General features: G+C 46.2%; 1 protein-coding gene and 2 long non-coding RNA genes across 4 annotated transcripts in view; 1 reads left to right on the top strand and 2 right to left on the bottom strand.

Annotated features, from left to right (window-relative positions):
• Positions 1–11,179, bottom strand: part of LOC133241030 (uncharacterized) — a 59,645-nt gene extending 48,466 nt beyond the window's left edge. The window contains exon 1 of the long non-coding RNA XR_009734483.1: positions 10,595–11,179. This is a non-coding gene — a long non-coding RNA (uncharacterized LOC133241030). The remainder of the gene's footprint in view (positions 1–10,594) is intronic.
• On the top strand, positions 1,029–20,011 carry PRSS23 (serine protease 23). Of its 2 annotated transcripts, none has more exons than XM_061406026.1 (2): positions 1,029–1,126; positions 18,487–20,011. In XM_061406026.1, exon 2 carries the CDS (start codon positions 18,500–18,502, stop codon positions 19,625–19,627), a length of 1,128 nt encoding a protein of 375 aa, XP_061262010.1. In that variant the 5' UTR covers positions 1,029–1,126; positions 18,487–18,499; the 3' UTR covers positions 19,628–20,011. The 2 variants fall into 2 exon arrangements, with proteins under 2 accessions (XP_061262010.1, XP_061262009.1); XM_061406025.1 differs by lacking the exon at positions 1,029–1,126 and adding an exon at positions 11,384–11,492.
• LOC133241031 (uncharacterized) lies at positions 11,846–18,308 on the bottom strand. The gene is made up of 3 exons (XR_009734484.1): positions 17,938–18,308; positions 13,784–13,902; positions 11,846–12,097 (listed from the first exon to the last, which is right to left on the bottom strand). It is a non-coding gene; the product is annotated as an uncharacterized LOC133241031 (long non-coding RNA).
• Positions 20,012–24,911: the final 4,900 nt, after the last annotated feature.

Below are 24,911 nucleotides of genomic sequence, written 5' to 3'. Positions count from 1 at the left end.
AGTGCAGGACTGGGCCATTCTGGGCCTTCCTGGTTTGAAGCCAATCACATTCTTCATCTCAACATTAAAACAAAAAAATATCATGTCACCTTGGGATGTTGTCACATTACTAGGAGAAGCTAATTTTTTGTTTTTATTTTGCTTTGTCTTTTTTTGGCAGAATTACAAAGAATAATATGTAAAACAGGTCAACTTTCAAATGGAGTTTCCCTGGCAGTTCAGGTGGTAAAGAATCTGCCTGCAATGAGGGAGACCTGGGTTCGATCCCTGGATTGGGAAGATGCCCTGGAGAAGGGAATGGCAACCCACTCCAGTATTCTTGTCTGGAGAATCCATGAACAGAGGAGCCTAGCGTGCTATAGTCCATGGGGTCTCAAAGAGTCTGACACCACTGAGCGACTAACACACACAACTTTCAAATCTGTTTCTTGTGGTTTACTATGTGACTATGTCCAAGATCTTAATATTGTTGATTGCAGCAACTGGGAAACGCTGTACCTTTCTTAAAGTTTTTATAAAAGAATAACGAGCAAAAGATGAGTGTCAAAATCCAACTGGAGGATGCAAAGTTTTAAAGGAGGAGCTAATTTTTATTGAGAGCGTAATCCCCAAACTACTCTGTTCCCTATCACCCCCCTGCTTGATGGAGTGAACCCATTGCATACGTGTCAAGTGGCTGCACACAGTTGTCCAAACAGAGCCTCAGTCAGCCTTGAGTAAAAAAAAAATAAAGCATCCGTGTGCTCTGGGAAAAGCCAGAGGATGCACACTTTGAAGACAGCAAGAGGTGGTAGGTGGAAAGGCTCTAGAGCCATTCTTACCAGTTCTGGCTTATATCTTGATTTTTCAGGGACAAGGACGATAACGTGAACAGCTGCTTACAGATCCCACAAGACCTAGGGGCTCGGTGCTCTCCCCACTAATTTTAGTCTGCTGGAAACCCGGATAAAGTCACTCCTCCTTGAAGGGAGTCCAGCTGCCAGTGTCAATACCAGAGTCTCCTCCCAGCGTGACCTTCACTGCTTCATCAGGGAGACAGGCTCCCCGAGCTGTCACCCTGAACCCGCCCTTCCTCCAAGAGCACCCGCTGCAGTCCCAGCTCCGACATCCACCTGCCTTCATGTGGGTAAGTCCCACCCCACCCCACCCCTGCGCCTATGCGAGGACTTTCCCGATATCAGGTGGAGAGCCAGTTGGCTTTCCATGGCATGCCGCAGGCTTTGAAGGGAAAAGAACACGAATGGCCATGCTTGTGGTTTCCCTAATCTGTGTACCAAAGGCAGCAGGAGCCAGGTGGCCCTGCATTTGAAATAAAGCAGGTTACTGGTTTCAAAGAGCAGGAAGTGAAAGGCTTCTGCAGATACAATCCCTCCTCTGTTAAGGGCTGGCCACCCTAACTCGGCTTTCACAATGTGAGAAACCACCGCCATTCCCAGAGATGGCTATGGGGCGCTGGTCCTGCTGAGCTCGTCTGCTCTTCAGCAAGTCTCCTCTCTACCGACGTGAAGGAAAACTAGGGGCCTCGGACTGTGTCTGCACAGTGACCAAAGAAATCTGCTGAAAACTAAAAACAAGTCTCAAATTTAGCTCACTGGTGTCTGTTCTCGAGGTCACACTGGCTGATGATGTCAGCCCAAACAGACAGTCTTCCCTGTTCAAAAAGTCTCCCCATTGCCTACAAAAGGCCATCTATTTTGGGCTTTGCTACAACAGTGTTTGGGGCTGGATGTGCAAGGGCTTCAAAATAAACCAACACACGATACCTTCCTCAATTAGCTTTTACACACCAGGAGCTATTCAAAGAGCTGTTATTGTAAATAAGAAGAAGTCATAGCTAATGAGTAGAAAATCAGGCACCACATATGTTAAGAAGTATTTTGATGCAACTCCTAGATTAATCCTCACTATAACCTTGGTAGGAGGGCATTGTCATCACCCTATTTTGCAAATGAGGAAACTAGGCTCTCCCAGGGTTCTGGTTATTCTGTCTTTATTTGTGTGTGCTCAATCATGTCCAACTCTTTGCAACCCCCTGGATGGTAGCCTTCTCAGTTCCTCTGTCCATCAGATTTTCCAGGCACCAAGACTGGAGTGGGTTGCCATTTCCTACTCTAGGGGAATCTTCTCGACCCAGGGATTGAACCTGTATCTTCTGTTTTTCCTGCATGGCAGGCAAATTCCCTACTATTGTGCCACCTGGGATTTTCTGTCAGTCTCCCAGCAATTCTCCACCCTTCGGCACCCTGCCCTGTATCCAGGAGGTTAAGCCTTACAGACAGCACGGTCAGTTCCCTTGTGAGCTCACTTTGGCAGCTCCAGAGATCAGGGTGGGAAAAGAGGAGGTCAGAGTGTTCCTCTCCCGTTCATTCCCTTCCTCCTGGGAACCAGATTCCCGCAGTGCTTGCAGCCGCCGTCCCATTGACACAGGGCTCCTGGGCGTGCGCATGCAACTAGGTTCTGCTGCGGTCTTCTCCCTCTTGGTCCCAACAACAGCCACGGCTTTCCCCTGCTGCTGGAGCCTGGGTGCTCTCTGTGCTGGCTTGTCCCCTCCACCCTGTTCTCACTGCCATAAGTGGGCACTCCCATAAAATTTCTTCATCTGAACCAATCAAGGGGAAGGTGAGTCTCTGTCAAGAACGCAACTCATATAGCCAACCAAAGACATGCAGGCCAGAGATTTAGCAGGGGCTGCTGCTGCTGCTGCTAAGTCGCTTCAGTCGTGTCTGACTCTGTGCGACCCCATAGACGGCAACCCACCAGGCGCCCCCGTCCCTGGGATTCTCCAGGCAAGAACACTGGAGTGGGTTGCCATTTCCTTCTCCAATGCATGAAAGTGAAAAGTCAAAGTGAAGTCACTCAGTCGTGCCCGACTCTCAGCGACCCCATGGACTGCAGCCTTCCAGGCTCCTCCATCCATGGGATTTTCCAGGCAAGAGTACTGGAGTGGGGTGCCTTTGCCTTCTCCGAGTCTTAGACAGATGATGCCTAAGAAGACCAACATGTAGCCATAGCATGAGTACTGAAATGTAACCAGCACACCAAGCAGAAATTGAATTTGTTATCTTAAGTGACCCGAAAGGAAAGAATGGTGAATGGGCATCAAACAGTAATTTGGATTTACATCCTGGAAAATATTAGAGCCCCACTGGTTAAAATTTCACATATAGTATGCCTTGCTCCTAATGGCTGCAATGGCAAACTAAATTATGTCAGACATTATGTTTTAAGCTAATTAGAATTTTACTTATTCATTCATTCAATCATTTTATTAAGTAAAAATTTATTGAGCCTTTATCCTGAGCCAGGCTGTCTTAGAAGACAGAGGAAAACCATAGGGTCTAGAAGAACAAGCCAGTGGTCCCACTCGTGAGACGCTCTGGGCCGCTTGAGGCTGAACATGTAAATATATGGTTACAATGTAAGATATAATTTCAATACAGTTCTCTGAAGACACAGAGTATGAATTTACAATTCTAGCAATGAAGGGTTTAGAAGCCTTCAGAGAAGAGTTGATATTTGAGCTTAAAAGATGAGTAGAATTTGCCAGGAAAGAGGAGAAACCTCATGAAAAGACACTGAATTTGAATATCCAGTCCCCACACTTAACCGCATAAAAGATTACTCCTTACAGAAAAAGAAAGAATCCAATATTCATGGATAAATACAAACATAAGTTGAAATACAAACATGAGTTGAGAACAAAAGGATTTTCCGAAAAGACCTTTTAAAGCTATCGAGATTTGAAAGAAATTTTAATAAGATTCCCATTGAAAAGAGAATATCAAAAAGCTGTTTAAGTCTATTTCAAGGCTGCTTCTCCTTGAGTTAAAGGAAGAAAAAACACTTTTTTCTCTTTTGTTCTTGCTCATGAGATCCAGGATACAAGTTAGAGTACATCAGAGAAGCCCAGCGCCGGCCTCCAGAGACCTTCTGAATTTCACCAGAGAAAATGAGAAACACACAGTTATTTCAAAATGTTTCTAATTTTTCAGTTTCAAATAGTGCCCACATTATACAGGAAATTGCTAGTGCCAAAGCCTGTTTTTCTTTCTAATAATTTTAGATTGCTATATTCTTTTAAGTAGGATTAGAGCAAAGCTTTCCTTTGCTGTGCAGCTTTTTTTTTTCTTTTCTTTTCAGGCTACCATATGCACCAGTGTGACAATTTAGCTCTACAACTACTTTATATTTTAAGGCTTTATATATTACGCTTTCACATATCTATATTCATAGTATACTGATTACTTATATTTCCAAGTATTAATACTTAAAATGAGTAATTGACTCAATGGACATGAGTGTGAGCAAACTCTGGGAGATAGTGAAGGACAGGGAAGCCTGGTGTGCTACAGTCCACGGGGCTGCAAAGGGTCAGACACGACTTAGTGACTGAACAATAACAACGACAACAATCAATACTTTTAACAGGAACAGGAATTTTTTTTTTTTTTAAGTTTTAAGTGCTGGTAGGCTGCCGTCTATGGGGTCGCACAGAGTCGGACACGACTGAAGCGACTTAGCAGCAGCAGCAGCAGCAGCTATACAAGTACGTTTACTTTATTAAGTGCTGTAAAGATTATTTTTATTGGTTCTTTTTGTTATCATTTTTTTTAAATTATGAGAACTAGTTGTGGTTTTATCATAAAGATTTTAAATCCAACCTTCATGAGAGAAAAATCTGGCTTTGCCCTTAAAACACTGACAGATTTATAGACCTAACAATATTCGTGTTGAAGATGCTAGTTGAATAAATGAACTGATGGTGCCATATGGGGAGACTGGAAGGGGAGACAAAAAGACTACAACCCTGGCTCCATCTGAACCTGTAACTCTTCCCAAATTCAGTACTGTTAACCCCCTGTATCATGGGTTCCAAAAATTCAACTAACCATGGATCCAAAAATTTTGAAAAAAATCCATAAAGTTCCATGAAGCAAAACTTGAATTTGCCATATATTAGCTACTGTGTACATAGCATTTACATTATATTAAGTATTATAAGTAACCTGGGCTTCCCTGGTGGTTCAGTAGATAAAGAATCCACCTGCAATGCAAGAGATGCAGGAGATGCAGTTTCCATCCCTGGGTCGGGAAGATCCTGGCTACAGTTCACAGGGTCACAAAGAGTCAGATGGCTGAAGCAACTGAGCACGCATGCTCAGAGATGATTTAAAGTATTGGCAGATTTCATAGGTTATATGCAAAGACTGTGCCATTTTATATAAGGAACTTGAGCATCCTTGGTATCTGCAGGGGTCCTGGAACCAACCCTCTCTCTACAGATACTAAGGGATGACTGGACTGGGATGACTGGACCAGGAAACTCTTTGCTGCCTCCAAACCAAACCTATGACAAAAGACTTAGGGTTGAACAAAAGTCCTGAGATGGTTTATTCTTGGAAAGCCTGGAAAAAACTTTTTAACAATTCGACTGATTCATTCAACTCATTCAACAAGTTTGAAACATTAAGCATTTGCAGTGGTAGTAATAACAATAGGTAATATCAATTCAGAATTTATATTATGCTAGCCCAGTGCTGTGTGCTTTGTACTGATTATTCCACTGAGTCCTGACTACAGCCTGAAATAAGCCCCACTGCATAGAACAGAAAAGCAAGGCACAGAAGTCACATCACTTGCCGATGATCATCCAGCAACTAAACGAACTCTAAATTGAGCCCAAGCCAGTCTGACTCCAGAGTTCCACCTCCTTTGCTCTCCCAGGACCACATGCTGGGGGTGCCCGAAGATACAAATGTGGGCCATTCTCCCACAAGGATCACAATGCTGTAGACTCAAAGACTGTAACAGTAGGTCCTCTAGACTTTACCAATGATAAATCCAGGCCAAGTGAGATGACTTACCCGATGGCACCCAGACAGGTTGAGAATGCCTGCTTCCCTCCTGCTCTGTGCTGTCTCCTCCATTTCTCTTTTCACTCACTACACAAAGCTAGAAACATCCACTTACTGAATAAACTCCTGGATCCGTATTATCACCACAGATATAAGAAAATGGATGGAAATGATTTTTAAATGTGGAAATTTATCTCCTTAGAAATAATTCTCATGGACACCTTTTAAACTGGCAAATTGTTGAAGCTACATGTGAGCTTCATGGCCTCGTAAAAAATAAGCACTAAGAGGAATGTTGGGATTCACAAATACACGTTGCTATATATAAAGTGGGGCTTCCCTGGTGGCTCAGAGGTTAAAGAATCCACCTGCAGTGCTGGAGACCGGGGTTCAGTCCCCGGGTGGGGAAGATCCCCTGGAGAAGGGAACGGCAACCCATTCCAGTATTCTTGCCTGGAGAATCCCATGGACGGATGAGCCTGGTGGGCTACAGTACATGGAATCTCGAAGAGTCGGACACACCTGAGCGACTAACACACACACACACACATACATAAAATAGTTAACAGCAAGGCCCTACTGCACAGGTAACTACGCTCAGTATCTTGTAATAACCTATAATGGAAAAGAATCTGAAAAAGAATATATATGTGTGGATAACTGAATCCCTTCACTGCACACCTGAAACTAACACGACACTGTAAACCAATTGTACTTTATTAAAAAAAAAAAACCTCAGCACTGAAACCACGTACAGAGTTGGTGTCGGGCCTCTCCCCTCCCCGCCACCCTAGGTTTCCAATTATCTTTCGGTCCCATCTTGTCTCCTGCATGGAGACCACTTAACAGGTCATAACGAAGTGACTACAAGCCTGGAACAAAAGCAAGACAGAATCAAAGGATGTTTTCAGTTGGAGTGATGGCAGTCACTCATCAACCTCCTTATTGTAAGGACGAGAAAATGCCGGTCTGGGAAGCAGTACAACACGGCAGAAACTGCTGACAGAGTGCAACAGATGGGGCAGAAGTCACAACTGTGTTACTTAATGGTACACACTAGTATCCCGTTTAACCCCTCTGAATCTCAGTCTCCTTGCCTGCGAAGTGGAGATAACCATAGTTCCTCTTTTTTTGGTTTCTTGAATTAACATGTATGAAGTTCACTACACAGTATGCACTCAGTAAACACAGTGACAATTAGCACAATATGGCACCCCGCTCCAGTACTCTTGCCTGGAAAATCCCATGGACAGAGGAGCCTGGTGGGCTGCAGTCCATGGGGTCGCTAAGAGTCAGACACGACTGAAGTGACTTAGCAGCAGCAGCAGCAGCAGGCCTAGTTCTGCCCTCTTCATTCTTCCACTGTTTGCCTTTTTTACACAGTAGAGGAACCCAATGCCATGCTTGTTGACGATCTGCTCAGGGCTTCATCCTCTGAGCTTCAGTACAAATTCTACCACCTCTTAGGAGGCTTCAGCACCTGCCAGAGTGGGAATTAACAATTCCCTCTTCCATGCTCTGTAGCTGTAGTCTGATCCAGCCTACATCTCACTTTCTCCTGTGTTTGATTTTGTTTTGGTTATATCCAAAGCATCAGTTCCTTGAGATGAGGGATATTTGCTTTCTCCCTCCCTTCCTCTATTCCCAGGTGGCTCAGTGGTAAAGAATCTGCCTGCCAGTGCAGGAGATGCAAGAGATGCGGGTTTGGTCCTTAGGTTGGGAAGATCCCCTGGAGAAGGAAATGTATTCTTTCCTTCTTAGAAGGAAATGCATTTCTAAGAAGGAAAAGAATTCTCCAGTATTCTTGCCTGAGAAATCCCCTGGACAGAGGAGCCTGGAGGGCTAACAGTCCATGGGGTCACAAGAGAACTGGACACAACTTAGCAACTCAACAGCAACTCTTTTATCACAGCCCCCATACAGTCACCTTATACAGACTGGGCACTCGCTAAATGTGTGGGCTTTGTTCTGAATGCATTTTTAACAACTCAGCTGCCATACTCATGAAAAGTATTTGAGAATTATGATTATGGAGTTGATCTGAGTTCTTAAACGATGTGGGTTTTGGATTTTCTGATGGTATTCTTTTTTCAGATGGGGAGTGGGGCAAATATAAAAACAAATATCTAGGTTCACAACTGCTACACAGGGCATTTCTCTTTGAATTAAAGTCCTCTGCAGATCTGCTGTTGCTGCTGTCCATGTGGCAATCACAGCAACAACCTTAGAGCCTGGTAGCATCCTCCCGTTTTACTATCGACAGCTCCTGGAAACAAGAGAAGGGGGTGGAGCCTGTTCAAACATGGTGAGTCCCATCTGGGCAGGGGCAGGAGGCCTGAGGCTGGTTCTGGGAGAGGAGACAGGAGAGGGAGATGCTCTCGGGTCCTTCTGTGCCTCAGTTTCCCTCTTGGAATGACGGGAATAAAATTATTCTGTTCTCTAAGATGCTACTTCCCCAAACTGGTGACAATGGAATTTCAAAAACTGCCAGGACAGGGATTTCCCTGGTGGCCCAGTAGCTAAGACTCCACACTCCCAGTGAAGGAGGCCTGGGTTCAATCCCTGGTCAGGGAACTAGATCCCACATGTCATAACTAAGAGCTCACATGTCTAAACTAAAGGTCCATCATGCCACAACGAAGAGCAAAGTTACTGTGTGCTGCAACTGAAACCCAGCACAGCCAAATATCTATCTATATATATACACACACATACATACATATATATATATATTTTTTTTTTTTAACTGTCAAAGCAAATGAGCAGTGAATATCAAATTCAACTGAGGTGGTCCTAAAGTACAGAGCTCCAAAGCAGAGGGAAGGCATCATCTTTGTGCATAACAGACACAACAAGAGCTAATATTCATGAAGGGTTTACTATGTGTCAGGCCACGTGCTAAGCATTTCCTGTGTTTTAATTGATTCAGTCCTTCAAACAATACTATGAGGTAGTCACCATTTTACAAAAGAGGAAACTGAGGTGCAGAAAAGTTAAGCCAAAAGCTACAGAACTGGTAAGTGGCAGAGCCTGAACTAGTACTCATATAGTTGAATGTTACTGGCATGCTCTTAATTACGTTCCTGGATTGGCTTCCTGTGGCCATCTCTTTTAAAATTTTTTTTAATTTTTTTAAATTTATTTATTTTTAATTGAAGGATAATTACAATGTTGTGTTGGTTTCTGCCATACATCAACATGGATCAGCCACAGGTATACATATGTCCGCTCCCTCTTGAGCCTCCCTCCCACCTCCCACCCCATCCCGCCCCTCTGGGTACCACAGAACCCCAGTTTGAGTTCCCCGGGACTGCTCACAGTGCGTTGCTTTAATAGGTGTTTTGTAAGTCTCTCCCTTCTTTTTTTCCTTCTAATTCCTTCCCTGGTTCTTCTACTAAGTCAGGTGTTTGACTATTAATGGTGTTTCTCTAGTTGGGAGCTATAGACCCTTGGAGACCCATAATTTAATTTTTTCATAGTTATGATTTTAAAAAATGAACATAAACACATTCTGGGGCACTGGGATAACCGCCTGATACCAAGGATTGCCTTGTGATCTCAGGGCCTCTGTGAGCTCTGCCTTGACACCAGCAGTCACCACCCTTCTCAATACACTAGTAAGAAAGGGAAAGCACAGATTTAATCTCGAATGATATATGCAACTCAAGTGAAAGTCAACTGTTACAATAACATAGGCTGTGAACAGAGGAGATGTAGCTGGAAGGGAGGAAAGAGGTAAGAAAACTGAGTCCATATAGGGCACTGGCCACACCATCAGATGGGGAGAGCCATGCAGACCCCGAAAGTACTCACTTCCGGGCCAGAGATACATAATGCTTGCAGCAGCTGAGTGCAGGTGTGCTAAGTCACTTCCGTCTGTCCCACTCTTTGCCACCCTATGGACTGCAGCCCACCAGTCTCCTCTGTCTAGGGGCTTTTCCAGGCAAGAATCCTGGAGTGGGTTGCCACACCATCCTCGAGGGGATCTTCCTGACCCAGGGATCCAATCCAGAGTCTCTTATGCCTCCTGAGTTGGCAGGCGAGTTCTATTGAGTAAACATCAGTAATTTAAATTTTACAGTTCTGGGAGAAGGACTTTATATTTGATTTAAAAATTTATTTTTGCTTTATTTCTGGCTTGTTCAAAAGCTATAACACAAGTTTATATCTGGTTTTATATTTACAGCTAGCAATGCAACATTTTGAAAGAAAATAATTTAAGCCAAGCCTGGGGAGGCTGAAGAAACTTTTGCCTTTAACACAGTGCCCTGACATTTGAGAATCACCAACAGTGACAAACACATCAATGACAAATGTGAACACCCTGGGTCTGTCATTAACACACGTGTGAAATAGCCTGTGAGACCCCCCTCTTTTTGACAGCAGGCTTTGGTGGGAGAAATTCTTTCTCTGGTGGCTCAGACAGTAGAGAATCCGCCTGCAATGCAGGAGACACAGGAGATGAGGGTTCGATCCCTGGGTCAGGAAGATCCCCTGGAGGAGGGCATGGCAACCCACTCCAGTATTCTTGCCTGGAGAATCCCATGGACAGAGGTGCCTGGGGGGCTACAGTGCATGGGGTCGCAGAGAGTCGGACACTGACTGAGGAATGACTGAGGAACTAACACAAGGGTGGTAGAAAGGACAGGCAGGCGAAATGGCTTCATAGAAGAAAAAATGTGACCTTAGTGCATTGGGGCAAGTCACTCAACTGAGAAAAGTCTCCTCCTGGGCCTTACCTGTCAGAGGGTAATCAGTACCTTCTCCAGCTGAACTGTGGGTCCCTTGCAGTGACTCAGGGAAGCTGACCCACTGAGCGAGGAGGTGGCTCCACCCGCTGGCGCCCCGATAAAGAGCCGAGGCCGGTGGGCTCCCCAACCAGCCGGTCCCTCGAAGCTGCCTCGCCCCAGCCGCGCTCCGGGCCCCGCGCCCCGCTCTGGGTGCGGCGGGAGGGGATGCAAAGCCTGGGCGGTCATGCCACCCGAAGGCAGGTTTCCGCCCCTGGGGGGTCCCCAGAAGCTGGGTGAAGCGGGAAGGAGCTCAGGCATCACCTAAAGACTGAAAACTCTCAAAAGTGCATGTGGGGTGAGGAGCGCACAGGGTTTGCCTCCAACTTTGCAAACTCGCGGAGGGGTTCCGCGCGCACCAGATGTGGCCCAGAGCCCCAACGCTAGGCTGTCGACCTTGCGGGGGCCGGTTTTTCCGAGCAGGAGGCGGCCGGCCGGCAACAAAAGCCCTGGGTTCGTTCCGGCCGGGGGCTCCCCGGGAGCCAGCGAGGGCTGGCGCGGCGAGGCCGGGACAGGCGAGCGCCGGGAGCCACCTGCACAGAGCCGCGCGCCGCGGTCCTGCAGCCCCGAGCCAGGCTCGGGCCGCGGGGGCGGCAGAGGCGGGGCCGCGGGCGGGGGGCGGGCCGCGGGCGGCGGGGGCGCGGCGTCCCCGAGGCCGGAGGCGGGGCAGGCCGGCTCGGGAGGCGCGGGGGGCGGATCCGTCGGCCGCGGGCCCAGCTCCCCCGCCCGCCCGCCCGGCTCGCACTCGGTCGCGCCGCCGAGCCGGCATGGGAGCTGCGCGCGCCCTCCCGGCGCCCACACCTGTCTGAGCGGCGCAGCGAGCCGGGGCCTGGCGGGCGACCCGGCACTGGTGAGTGCGGGCGCGGGCGAGGGGCGCCGGCCCGGGGCGGAGGGTACCGGACAAAGGGAGGGCCGCTGCGCTCAAGGCAGGGGCACTGAGGGCTGCGGGGGCCCCGGAGACCTCTCTTCGGCGGCCCCGGAGACCTTGCTTCGGCCACCCTCGGGGCTCGAGGGCTGGGACCCGCGGCCTGCGGGAGCTCCGCGGAGACTCGGGACCCGCAGGGCGTTTGGATTTCCACGGTGTCACCCGCGGATCGAGTGGGGAAAAGCAAGTTTTCGCAGCTACCATCTCGGATGCTGGGTGGGAATAGAAAAGAAGCCTGCCCAGGGCACGCTCGCGCGCGCGCGCACACACACAATTACTTTTTCCCTTGAGTTTTGCAGCAAGGTCTGCAAGTTAATTTTTTACCCTGGGCATGTAACTGTGAACACACCTTGGCAAGCAAGGAGAGGACAGCAAACAGGTCGGGGGAAAGGCTCTCTTCTCTGGCTCTGTGACTGATGGCTCTGCGCTGCGCTAGGAGCCACTGTCCGTGAACTAGCAACAGTTCTTGGAAGCAAATCTTTCCTCTTCAGCGTGTGGACATTCTTCGTGGGTTCATTTTTAAATAAAAGCTGAAAGAAGTTTTAAAAAAAAATGTTTTAGAAGAGCGAGAATAATATTAGATGAAGGATAACTCCCACTCCCCTTTGGAATACAAACTAGGTTTGCTTTCAAACATCCCATGAGAAAGCAGCTGATAAAAAGTCCTGTTTGTTTTATTGCCTTTTGGGTGACACCCGCGAGACTTCAGAAATAGCGCCTAGCTGGTGGAAAGCTTCTGGTTGTTCCTGGGATCCCTGTTGGCTAGGGCTGCCTTCTCTTAGTTCCTGGAACTGAACTTGAGTGGTCCCTGTGCTGCCTTAGGAGGAGATCCGCGAATGATTGGCGCAGATTGGCCAGTGTCAGAATCGTTTTGAGGAAGCCCTGTGATAAAGAGTTGAATTTGTGGTTTTGAAGTCAGCTGTGGCCAAAAGCTGAAAGCCAAATTAATACCAAGCTATTTACTACACTTGGTTCAGAATCATACTTGTGCATAGAGCATTTAAAATAGACCTTATAGGTGCACCTCTCAAGAGCTCTGTTAGACAGGAGTGGATTGGAGGTAGAGTGGAGAAGCAGAAACTGCCACAAAAGCCACTATATGTACTTGTGAAAGCATTTGTGATCATATGCACACCATCTGCATTTGAATAAGTTTTTTCACTTGTGTTTTTCCCACTTAAATAAACTCAGGTGATAACTTGTCATACTTTCCCATGCCTGAACTGGAACAGAAGCGTTTTTCCAAGGTAATTAATATGGACCTCATTTTTGTAACACTGACAACTTATTCAGGTAGATAGTGAATGTGGGTGCATTCTTCTGTCTGTAGTATAAGTGCCAAAGTTCCCATTAGCGGGTCTGAGAACATTACCGGCCCCTGTCTGCAGTGTTTAAGAGTCTCAGGTTCTCCTGAACATCTTTTCTCATAGCTCCCTTAGGACGGAATCCACCGGCCATTATTCATGCATAACTCTCCCTGACCCTAGGGAATTCCTTTCTCAGGGTCTCACCATTGACCGTTTTCTACTATTCTTGTTCTGCTGCCAGGTTTGTCCCAGGCTCACTGGGGTGGTTCAGTTTGCCTGAAATCTGATAGAGACGAAGTTAAACGTCGTTTGACCACAAGATTATGTTTAAGGTGGCTGGGCTTGTAAATACCCTGCATTTCTTTCCTGTACAAGACTGTAATTCTTAAACCATTATGTGATTAGGTTTGTTTCCCTTTAACAGGTTCAGTGCCTCAGGAAAACGAGAGCATGCCTGGCTGCGGAGTGTTACCAGAGCTTTGTTCATTTTTAGCTATTTGCTTTAGGAATTAGCATGGTTTTACTGTTCAGTATCCCTGGCCACAGAGTCCATGGAAAAACTCTCTGCCATCCTTCCGAATGTCATCCAGACCTGTTATCCTCACAAACTTGCCTGCTCTTTCTTTCTGTCATTACTGTTTATAGTGGTCCCAGGAATTCAGATGTTGTACAACAGAGAACCTATACCCTGAGGATTAGATCTTCCCTGCCAACACTTGTTTGCTATAGGAGTTATATCACAGCTCCCGAGTATTTGCCCTCTGGAGGAGATGTGTGTTGTTGGAGTTTTCAAGGTGCAGAACTGGGAGAGCGTCTCTGCCCACAGCCTCCAGGCAGCACTGTGGTGTGCACAGCTGATCACAAGCAGCGAGCAGCGTCCCCTCCCTGTGAGGTTATCAGCGCACTTACCAAGTGGCAGCATCTTCATAACGTCCATATATTTTTAGACAGTGAACAGCAGGACAGGGGCTCATGGTGAATGATGGAACATGGAAAGTGTAGCCCTCTTGTGAGTCAGATATACAGAGCTGGAAAAGGAATACTGTTTCCATATTACTAAGCACGGCCAGAAAATATTTGCTTACCTTCATTTTCCATTCTGCTTTGTCATTTAGATCAAGTGGTACATGAATATACTCAGTTGGGAACGTTCAAAGATAATTCTGTATCTAAGGACTCCTTATCCAGTAAAGGCTTAGTCCTAGAAATGAAATGTTATAGACCTGAATTTTCCTCATCCAGAGTTAGATACAAGGATGAGATTTGGAAATCTTCATTCTTTTTTAAGGTGTGAGTTTTCCAGACAGTTCTATGAGGATAAAGTGAGCCATTAGTAAAGGCAGGAGAGAATTAAAAATTATGTTCCCATGATTTACCTTTCCAGTAGTGAGATTATGAATGTGTTCATCTTAGAGTGTTTATGTTTAAGTAAATGAAATGGGTGTAGTGAAGGTTTACCTAGAGTTTATAAAAATGGAAACAATAAGTGTCTCCTGGGGAATTATTCCAGTATCAGGTGAATGGAGAAATTAATGCAGAATCACCAAGCTAATTCTAAAGTGTTTTATTAATAGGGCAGGGGTCAGGGCAAGGTGTGAATGCCTTAGGAAAGGCCCCGAGTGGAGGTAGCTTGTCGTCTGTCCCCCATCACCACAGTGCACACACACCCTCACTCACCCCCTCTGCGAACTTTTCTAAGAGCTTTCTCACCTAGCCATCCTCCACTCATCCTTGAAAGCTGCCCTCTGCTGGAGGCCTTTGTTTCCTTTGCAAACAGATAAGGGGAATCTTGTCATCCAGACAGGCTAGAGACTAGCATGATAAATTTTCCTTTTTGTTTCCCCTTGTACCTCCACCTTTCACAATTCTTTGAGTAAAAGTTCCTGGGGGGGAAAAAAAGGCTCCTGGAAAAACCAGACCTAGAAGACTAAGAGATCATTGTTCAGAACAATTTCTAAACCATCCTAAATACACATTTGGTAAGGGAGTGAGCAACTTATGAAGTTGTAACTTTAATACCATTGTCAGTTTAAACCCAGGGGGGACCTGAGAACACATCACTTTACCTTCCAGCTTCTGATCAGGTATTTAAAAACCAAATCAATTCGGAATAATTTGACCTGCATTAATTTTTAAATTTAAATCACAGTTTCTTTTAACATATAGTTCTGTGGGGACTTCCCTGGCGGTCCAATGGTTAAGAGTTCACACTTCCAATTCAATGGGCACAGGTTCAATTCCTGGTCAGGGAACTAAGATCTTACTTGCTGCGTGGCCAAAAAAATGAAATGGAACAAAATAGAATAAAATAATAAAATATTTGTAGCTTTCAGTGTTACATAGAAACTTTAATGAAGATATAAAAAGTTCTCAGAATAAGGTGTTACCACACAAACAAATGAATAGGGTTGAAATTGTATAGGGAACTTGTAACTGAGATTTCAAACTAATAGAATTAGTCTTTAGAGGTAACTGAAAAGCTTATTTTTAAGGAATTAGAGCTTTACTCAGCACTGTTGGTTCAGCAGTTTTACTTACACGTGGCTAACTTCTCCTTGTGGTGGTGGTTATTCAGTCCCCCAGTCGTGTCCAACTCTTTGTGACCCCATGGACTGCAGCACGCAAGGCCTCCCTGTCCATCACCAACTCCCGGAGTTTACTCAAACTCATGTCCATCAAGTTGGTGATGCCATCCAGCCATCTCATCCTCTGTCACTCCCTTCTCCTCCTGCCTTCAATCTTTCCCAGCATCAGGGTCTTTTCCAATGAGTCAACTCTTCGCATCAGGTGGCCAAAATATTGGAGCTTCAGCTTCAACATCAGTCCTTCCAATGAACACCCAGGACTGATCTCCTTTAGGATGGACTGGTTGGATCTCCTTGCAGTCCAAGGGGCTCTCAAGAGTCTTCTCCAGCACCAGACTCTCGCTGAGGTGCTCCTCCTGTTGCTGAGCACAGGCTCTTGGTGCTCAGGCTTCAGTGGTTGGCGGCTTGCGGGCCCTTAGAGCACAGGCTCAATAGTCGTGGCTCAGGGCCTTAGCCTCTAGACTTGTGGCATCTTCCCGGACCAGGGATGAAACCCACATCCCCTGCATTGGCAGGCAGATTCTTAACCACAGGACCACCAGGGAAGTCTGAAAGTATTTTTTAAACAGGGGTTTACTATACAGGCAAAGCGCTTGGAAAGGTGAAATAGGGATCAATTTTGCCTGAGAGGGGGTTAATTCATTAAGACAAGCTTCCTGGATGGATTTTTAAAGGTTTATCTGAAGTAGTTTCAGACTTTTCCTGCTATTGTCTTCCCTGACACCCTTGCAAGTGGCTGGTTTCAGTGTTTGGGTGAATGGGTAGAGCTAAAGGCATGTGCCACTGGAACAGTCCCGCTGCAGTAAGTAATTTGCACCCGGTACTCCTAGGATCCAGTTAACATATACGTTTCAGACTTGGGATTTGAAAATGAATGTTCCAGTTGATAATATGCGCGTATATTAACTCTTGTATTCCTCCTGCCCCTGGAAAATGTCGACTGCTTATGATAACACAGAAGATCGTACTGTCTCATCTCCTCCTTTCTCTTCCCCAGCAATCATATTTTGAAAACGGGAATACTTGGCAGCTGGACCTTTGTGTTTTCTACCTTGAGATAAGCCTCAGTAAACTTGGCTTAAGGCTTGTGTTGCTCAGTGTTAGCATGCCTTAATGTCCTCCTGTGTTATAGTGAGAGGGAGGAGAGGGTAGTGTGTAGGGGTCCAGGAGGCAGCCCTGTGGGAAGCACATGATTCCTCCAGTTTTCCAGTTTTAGGTAAGAAAGCAAAAATCACCCAAAAATTGCTCACAGGTGTATATTCTCAAAGAGGAAGCTTGAGAATAGGAAAACAGTTGCTTTCGGACTCTCACTCCGCCTAGCTCGCACCCGCCTCTTAAGACCTAATCCCTCCTTGTCCCTGTTTTGGGATCCTTGCTTGTGAATGAATTAACCTACTCGCTAAGTCAGCTTCTCTTGAACAGAAGATTCGGAGCCAGTCAGAGCCAACTAATGCTTCAGTTCAGTTCAGTCGCTTAGTCATGTCCAACTCTGTGATCCCCCTGGACTGTATGTAGCCCACCAGGCTCCTCTGTCCATGGGACTCTCCAGGCAAGGAGGCTGGAGTGGGTTGCCATGCCCTCCTCCAGGGGATCTTCCCAACCCAGGGGTGGAACCTGGGTCTCCCACATTGCAGGCAGATTCTTTACCGTCTGAGCCACCAAGGAAGCCCCCTTGCTGAGCTAAGGGTAATTCCTGAAGCGACTTATACTGCTTCCTGTCTCCGTATCCTTGCTCCCTTTCTTTAAGTGTCCCCTTTAGTTTGTTTTAGCTTATTTCTGTTCAGCTTTATCACCCCTCTCAAGCATCACCTCCCTTGGAATGCCTCCCTTGTTCTTCTCCCCACCACGGGATTTCATGCCCTTTCTCTGAACCACCACATCCTCCATGTACGTATCTGTCATTGGCATTCATCGTGCAGCATTCAAAAAACGTGTTTTTTGAGCCACACTAACATTAATTAATTCATTCATTTACTCTTCCATGAATAAACCTTTGTGGAATGCTAGCATAGGCCCAATCTCAAGGCCTTTAGACTAGCTGGGAACACAAATGCACAGACCTGAAAAAGCAACCAACAGTAACAGTCACACTGTGTTGTTTGATGCAAATTTAAAGCTTTCAGTCTTTGACAAAGACCCTGACACGTCCCACTCTTTGCAACCCTGTGGACTATAGCCTTCCAGGCTCCTCTGTCCAAGGGATTCCCCAGGCAAGAATCCTGGAGTGGGTAGCCATTTCATTCTCCAGGGGATCTTCCTGACCCAGGGTCTCCTGCATTGCAGGCAAATTCTTTACCAACTGAGTCACCAGGGAAGCCCAACGCCCTGGTCTTATACAATAAAATCCAAGGGAGGAGGGAGTGTTTCCTTTGCTAGAGGCCTGTCTACTTTGGAAGTAAACTTATAATAGTTATGATGGTTCTAAATTCAAAACAAAACAAAATTAAAAAGTCCCACACCTTCTTCTGAATCACTCACCATTTAGAAGCAATCTGCGTCCCATCAAGTGTGGCACTGTGGAGCCATCCCTCTTTGATGCCTTGGTCACTCAATAAACTGTGTAATTTGAATTCACCCCGAAGATGAGCAAGTTACTCTGAACATTTCCAAGTACAGGCTATAATGAGATTGAGAGGGAGGAAGAAAGGAGAGAAGTTCAGGGGGACCAGGAGGGTAGCAGAGGATGAAGGTGTAGAATTGAGCATAAAGAATGGCCCGAAATTACATGGGTATCAGGGCCGGTCAAGCAATTCATCTGGGAATTAATGGCCCCACGCACCCACCCTCTGCGGGTCATCCTTAGGGTCCTCTGAAACACCAAGGGGAACAAATACCCAGTTTCACGCTGGGTATCCAGCCCCAGGAAGAAACAAGGTCAAGCCCTTGTGTTGTGAGACCATTTCCGGGGATTCCTCTGCACACCCCAATTCCTGAAGAAGTTTCACAGCTCCAGACAATGCCAGGCATGCCCCTGGACGGCTTCTGCTGACCCTCACCCTCCTCACCCGCTTGTCTTTGTTCCTGCAGGGTGGTGCTCAGCATGGCGGGGACTCCAGGGCACCCCATCTTCCTCCTCCTCCTCCTCTGTGCTGTTGGGCAGGTGAGCCCCTACAGCACCCACTGGAAGCCCACCTGGCCAGCCTACCGCCTCCCCGTGGTCCTGCCCCAGTCCACTTTCAACTTGGCCAAGCCAGACTTTGGAGCTGAAGCCAAGCTGGAAGTGTCCTCCTCGTGTGGACCCCAGTGTCATAAGGGAACCCCACTGCCCACTTATGAAGAAGCCAAGCAGTACCTGTCCTACGAGACCCTCTATGCCAACGGCAGCCGCACCGAGACGCAGGTGGGCATCTACGTCCTCAGAAGTGGCGAGGGGCAGTCTTCCGGGAAGTCTCGGAGGAAGCGGCAGATTTACGGCTACGACAGCAGGTTCAGCATCTTTGGGAAGGATTTCCTGCTGAACTACCCCTTCTCAACCTCCGTGAAGCTATCCACGGGCTGCACTGGCACCCTGGTGGCCGAGAAGCACGTGCTCACAGCTGCCCACTGCATTCACGACGGCAAGACCTACGTGAAAGGAACCCAGAAGCTCCGGGTAGGCTTCCTGAAGCCCAAGTTTAAAGACGGCCGAGGGGCCAACGACTCGCGCTCAGCCCTGCCGGAGAAGATGAAATTCCAGTGGATCCGGGTGAAACGCACCCACGTCCCCAAGGGTTGGATCAAGGGCAACGCCAACGACATCGGCATGGATTATGACTACGCCCTCCTGGAGCTCAAAAAGCCCCACAAGAGAAAGTTCATGAAGATCGGGGTGAGCCCGCCTGCCAAGCAGCTGCCGGGGGGCAGGATCCACTTCTCGGGTTATGACAACGACCGACCCGGCAACCTAGTGTACCGCTTCTGTGACGTCCAGGATGAGACCTACGACCTGCTCTACCAGCAGTGCGATGCCCAGCCCGGTGCCAGCGGGTCCGGGGTCTACGTGAGGATGTGGAAGAGACAGCAGCAGAAGTGGGAGCGGAAAATTATCGGCATCTTTTCTGGGCACCAGTGGGTAGACATGAATGGTTCGCCACAGGATTTCAACGTGGCCGTTAGAATCACCCCTCTCAAATATGCCCAGATTTGCTATTGGATTAAAGGAAACTACGTGGATTGTAGGGAGGGATGATGTGGGCAGGTTCCTCCCTGGCTGCTCTTAAGAGTCTTCATGTACTTATTTTAGGAAAGGCCAAATGTTGTCATTGGGGCGTGTGTGTGAGTGTGCGTGTGTGTGTGTATGTGTGTGAAATGTGTTATAATACCTTTTACCTAATTTTTTAAAATTGCAAGATGACCGGCAGTGTTATTTGAAAACTGGTTGGTGTGTCATATATCATTCAAGCAGTTTGAAGGCATACTTTTGCATAGACATGAAATACATGCTGATGTTTGGGGCAATAGGGAAGACTTAACGGTTAAGTTAATCTTTCACCTTTTGAGAACTTTGATTTTTATTTCACCTGAATTTGTTTCCAAAGTTGACATTAAAGATGTGGCATATGGGAGACATAAACTCTGACGCATGTGTATGTGTGTATTTTCTCCTGAGAGTCAACTTGTTTTGTTTTATTAGTACCTAATCATTCATGTTTCCAGATGTTCCCCACCACATACAACTCTTAGGAACTTTTACGATACTTTTGAGACAGGTGGTTATAATGTTTTGGATTTGGGGGCATTTGCACAGTAGTCCTGGATCAGTAAGATAATTTATACTGGTACACATGTAAAAGAATCCACCTGCAATGCGGGAGACCTGAGTTCGATCCCTGGGTCAGGAAGATCCCCTGGAGGAGGGCATGGCAACCCACTGTAGTATTCTTGCGTGGAGAATCCCCACGGACAGAGGAGCCTAGGGGGGGCTACAGTCCATAGGGTTGCAAAGAGTCAGACATGACTGAGCAGCCAAGTACACACCAGCACAGACGCAATTGTATCCTACAGTAAGTTGGTATCCCAGGCATCTTTCAGTTTTGAAATAGCTTCTCTTTTGAAAACCATTGCTGTGTTTTTTGGGAAGATTTCGCATGTGGCAGTGCCAGGCCTGCAGTTGCACCAGAGTAGGCAAGATTGTTTATGCCAATCCTTCCATTTAACAGGACTTCACTCACATTTCTCGAACTAGCTTTTCCAGAAGACAATAATCAGGGCCTAATTAGAACAGGCTGTATTGCTTCCCCGCTAACAGTTGTGGTCACACTAAAAACAATCATTGTATTTTACCCCTGGAGTGTAGCACATCTCATGTTTTATCATTTAGATGGAGTAATTTAAAATGAATTAAATTCCAGAGAACAATGGACGCATTGCTTGGCAGATGTCACAACAGAATAACCACTTGTTTGGAGCCTGGCACAGTCATCCAGCCTAATCAAAATTATTCGGCATAGTTGTCAGTGAGCTTTTGGGGAGCTGTGGACTACTGCAATTTAGAAACTTTCCTCTCTTACTTCACTTGTTTTATAGTAAAAATATTTGGAAAATGCTTTAAGAAAAATCAACATGGCTTCTTTTCCATTAGTTTTTAAAAGGCCTCTTTTACTAGAATTCTCCAGGCTACAGGCATATATAATCTAGAATAAAATTGGGAATGTGAAATGGATCGGAATCATCACTTCAGTTGATGTCTTTATGAATGTTTCATCAATATAATCATCACAGTATAGAAAGAAAAGAATTTGACTTATTTTGGGTTTCCATTCTATGCCTCTCAGCCTGAGCAGTTCTTTCTAAATGTATCAATAGAGGAAGAAAAGCAAATGAATTGCAGGGCAGATACATGGTGAGTTTGCACCCCTGGCAGTTCCAGCCTGCACTGTGACTTTTTTGTGGGAGGACATTGAGATACAGCGCTGCTGTTTATACCTTCTGCAGGTGACTTTCGGCTTATGTTCCTCGAGCTTTTCGGAAGAATGACCTTGATAAGGCACTCGAGCAACCACAGCCACCACAGCCGTAGTGCATTCTTCCAGTCACATAAGAAATACTGTGCATAGCAGAGATGCAAGGCCGCCAGGAATCTTTGGATTTCCACTACAATATGCTTTGGAATCTAACAGGAATCTAGCCTCAGGAAGAAGAGAGGTCTCCGTCTCTATGTCTGGTATTTGGGAGTTTTGTTTGTTTTCACTTTTGCTTGGTGTCAAAGGAAGTTTGCTGGACACCTAGACCAGAACTGACTTTTTACACTTAAACCAGAACTGATTTTTTTTTTTTTTAATAGATGCTCCTTTTACAAAGCACCTTGATTTCTTGATTTTGATTTTTTGCAGTGCTGAAACTCAACAAGGATGGGCAATGGTACAAAGTCAAAATAATACAATATTTAGTTCACAAGTAGGTTTAATTTACTAAGGATAGTATAGTGCCCACAGGCTGTGTACAGCCTAAGTCAGAGAAGTGTTAAAGAAGATTATATAATAGTTCGACATGCCCACCTTTTCAGTGGTAATAAAAAGAATCATTTTATTGAAATATTGTGGAAGAAAAGGCTCTTGCAATATTATTAATATAATTAGCACTGAACATATAGTAGTTATACATTGTACTGATAGATCCCTAGCAGAACAATGTTTCCCAAAATGTCTGCCTTAAACACAATCCAGGTTTTCTACCCAAAGTGAAAATGGCACCAACATGGAGGAGGGAAATGCCTCAGGATATTCCCTCTTTTCACTGGGGATTCACTTGCCTGTTTGCACATTAAAAGCTCTAAGAAATCCCTGTAATGAAGAGATATGTTTTAAATTCTGCATTTCAATAAAGGTCTTTGCTCACAGAACCCTTGTTTTCTCATATAATACTTATGAGCAAGCTCTAATAAATACATCTGGGGAATTGCTGTAGCAAACTCTTGGACTAGGTGATGATGCAGAAAGGATGAGTCCTGAGTGGGGTTGGGTACCAGCGTCTTTTCGGTTCACCAGAGCCCTGTACCCAGCTTTGGGAATGTTCAGACAGTGAGATAGGAAATGATTTTTCAATCATTGAAAAGTTTTCAACTTGAAAAATCATTTGTTGTTGAGAATCAGAAGGTTGTGGCAGAAACTGCAGACACATTTTTTTCCATAGACTTTATTCAAAGTTTTGAATTCAGAAAGGAATTAATAAAAAAAAAAAAAAAAGGAAAATAGGCCTAAAAGAGAAATATGAACTGGTCAGTCATGGAGTTGTGTCTGTGTTTTTTCTTTACCTTTTTTGAACCAGAAAATAGATTAAAAAAAAAAACAACAAAACCTGGAGGGAATTCCCTGGTGGTCCAGTGCTAAGAACTCAGCACGTTCACTGCCCAGGTTCAATCCCTGGTCAGGGAACCGAGATCCCACAAGCTGTGTGGCCAGCAGAGTAAATCAGAACACCAAGATGATGCTCGCACTCTGGGTGAGTCCTTCTACCTGCCCAGAGGGAGGGCAAGCCCACAGCGACACGTTTAAGGTCAGCATTTAGGGTAGCTGTCTTCCTCTACCACCTCTGGGGGCCTTTGGTTTAGAGCTTGTCAAGGATGGCAAGCCTGCACTGGAATGAAGATGCTCTGGTGCATCGCCACGCACTGGCTGAGCAGTGAGGGGCAGCTATCCGGGGCGTCGGGGGGAATTCTGACAGCGGTCCTCAACACTTCCCCTCTCTGCTGGTCAGAGCCCGCAGCCAAGGAGCCTCGTGGACAGACCCTTCTCAGGCCTGCTCGCTTTGTCTGAGTTCTACTGCCCCTGTCTGCCCTTTTTCTTAGTCCTTGTCATGAACTCATCTCTTTTAGAATTTTCCACCGTTTATTGTGATCCATACAGTAAAAGGCTTTGGCATAGTCAATAAAGCAGAAATAGATGTTTTTCTGTTTTAATAAACTAGTTCAATAAACTGTGGAAAATTCTGAAAGAGATGGGAATACCAGACCACCTGACCTGCCTTCTGAGAAATCTGAGAACTGGACATGGAACAAGAGACTGGTTCCAAATAGGAAAAGGAGTACCTCAAGGCCGTATGTTGTCACCCTGCTTATTTAACTTATATGCAGAGTGTATCCTGTGAAATGCTGAACTGGATGAAGCACAAGCTGGAATTAAGATTGCTGGGAGAACTATCAATAACCTCAGATATGCAGATGACACCACCCTTATGGCAGAAAGTGAAGAGGAACTAAAGAGCCTCTTGATGACAGTGAAAGAGGAGAGTGAAAAAGTTGCCTTAAAGCTCAATATTCAGAAAACTAAGGTCATGGCATCCAGTCCCATCACTTCATGGGAAATAGATGGGGAAACAGTGGAAACAGTGGCAGATTTTATTTTCTTGGGCTCCAAAATCATTGCAGATGGTGACTGCAGTCATGAAATTAAAAGACGCTTACTCCTTGGAAGAAAAGTTATGACCCACCTAGACAACATATTAAAAAGCAGAGACATTACTTTGCCAACAAAGGTCCATCTAGTCAAGGCTGTGGTTTTTCCTGTGGTCATGTATGGATGTGAGAGTTGGACTGTGAAGAAGGCTGAGCGCCAAAGAATTGATGCTTTTGAACTGTGGTGTTGGAGAAGACTCTTGAGAGTCCCTTGGATTGCGAGGAGACCCAACCAGTCCATCCTAAAGGAAATCAGTCCTGATATTGAAGCTGAAACTCCAATACTTTGGCCACCTGATGCAAAGAACTGACTCATTGGAAAAGACTTTGATGCTGGGAAAGATTGAGGGTGGAAGGAAAAGGGGATGACAGAGGATGAGATGGTTGGATTGCATCACTGACTCAATGGACATGAGTTTGAGTAAACTCCAGGAGTTGGTGATGGACAGGGAGGCGTGGTGTGCTGCAGTCCATGGGGTCGCAAAAGTCGGACATGACTGAGCGACTGAACTGTTATGAACCAACTCAAGGATGCCTTGAAGTTGCCTCCCTCAGCTAATCTTTATGAATATTTGGTGTGTGTGCACTCAGTCACTTTAGTCATGTCCAACTCTTTGCAGCCTCAAGGACCACAGCCCACCAGGCTCCTCTGTCCATGGGATTCTCCAGGCAAGAATACTGGAGTGGGTTGCCATTCCTCCTCCAGGGAATCTTCCCAACCCAGGGATCGAACCCAAGTCTCCTGTTTTGCAGGCTGATTCTTTACCCACTGAGCCACCCGGGAAGCCCCATGAGTATTTAGTAGAGTGGCCATTTAAACTTATCATCCACAGTGGAACTCTTCTGAGACTGATAGAAAGGAAATGCTATTAATAATGTGGCTAGAGAAACAGGTACACCCTGGGTGGGTCCTGGGAAATCCAGCATGTTGGGTCACCTAAACTGGCAAACCCGTAAACCCTCCAAAGCACTGTGTGGAATGCAGACCGGCAGCCATCCTTGTTGACCGAGGAGCAACAGTGGGGCTGCGTGCCTTCTTTGCCCAGATCAGCATTCTGAGGATAGCTGATAGGGGAAGGGC

The sequence above is a fragment of the Bos javanicus genome, chromosome 29, assembly GCF_032452875.1.
Source record: "Bos javanicus breed banteng chromosome 29, ARS-OSU_banteng_1.0, whole genome shotgun sequence".
NCBI classification, from domain to species: Eukaryota; Metazoa; Chordata; class Mammalia; order Artiodactyla; family Bovidae; genus Bos; species Bos javanicus.
Note: the sequence above shows the minus strand (reverse complement) of the source record. Positions and strands in the feature narration are given on the sequence as shown.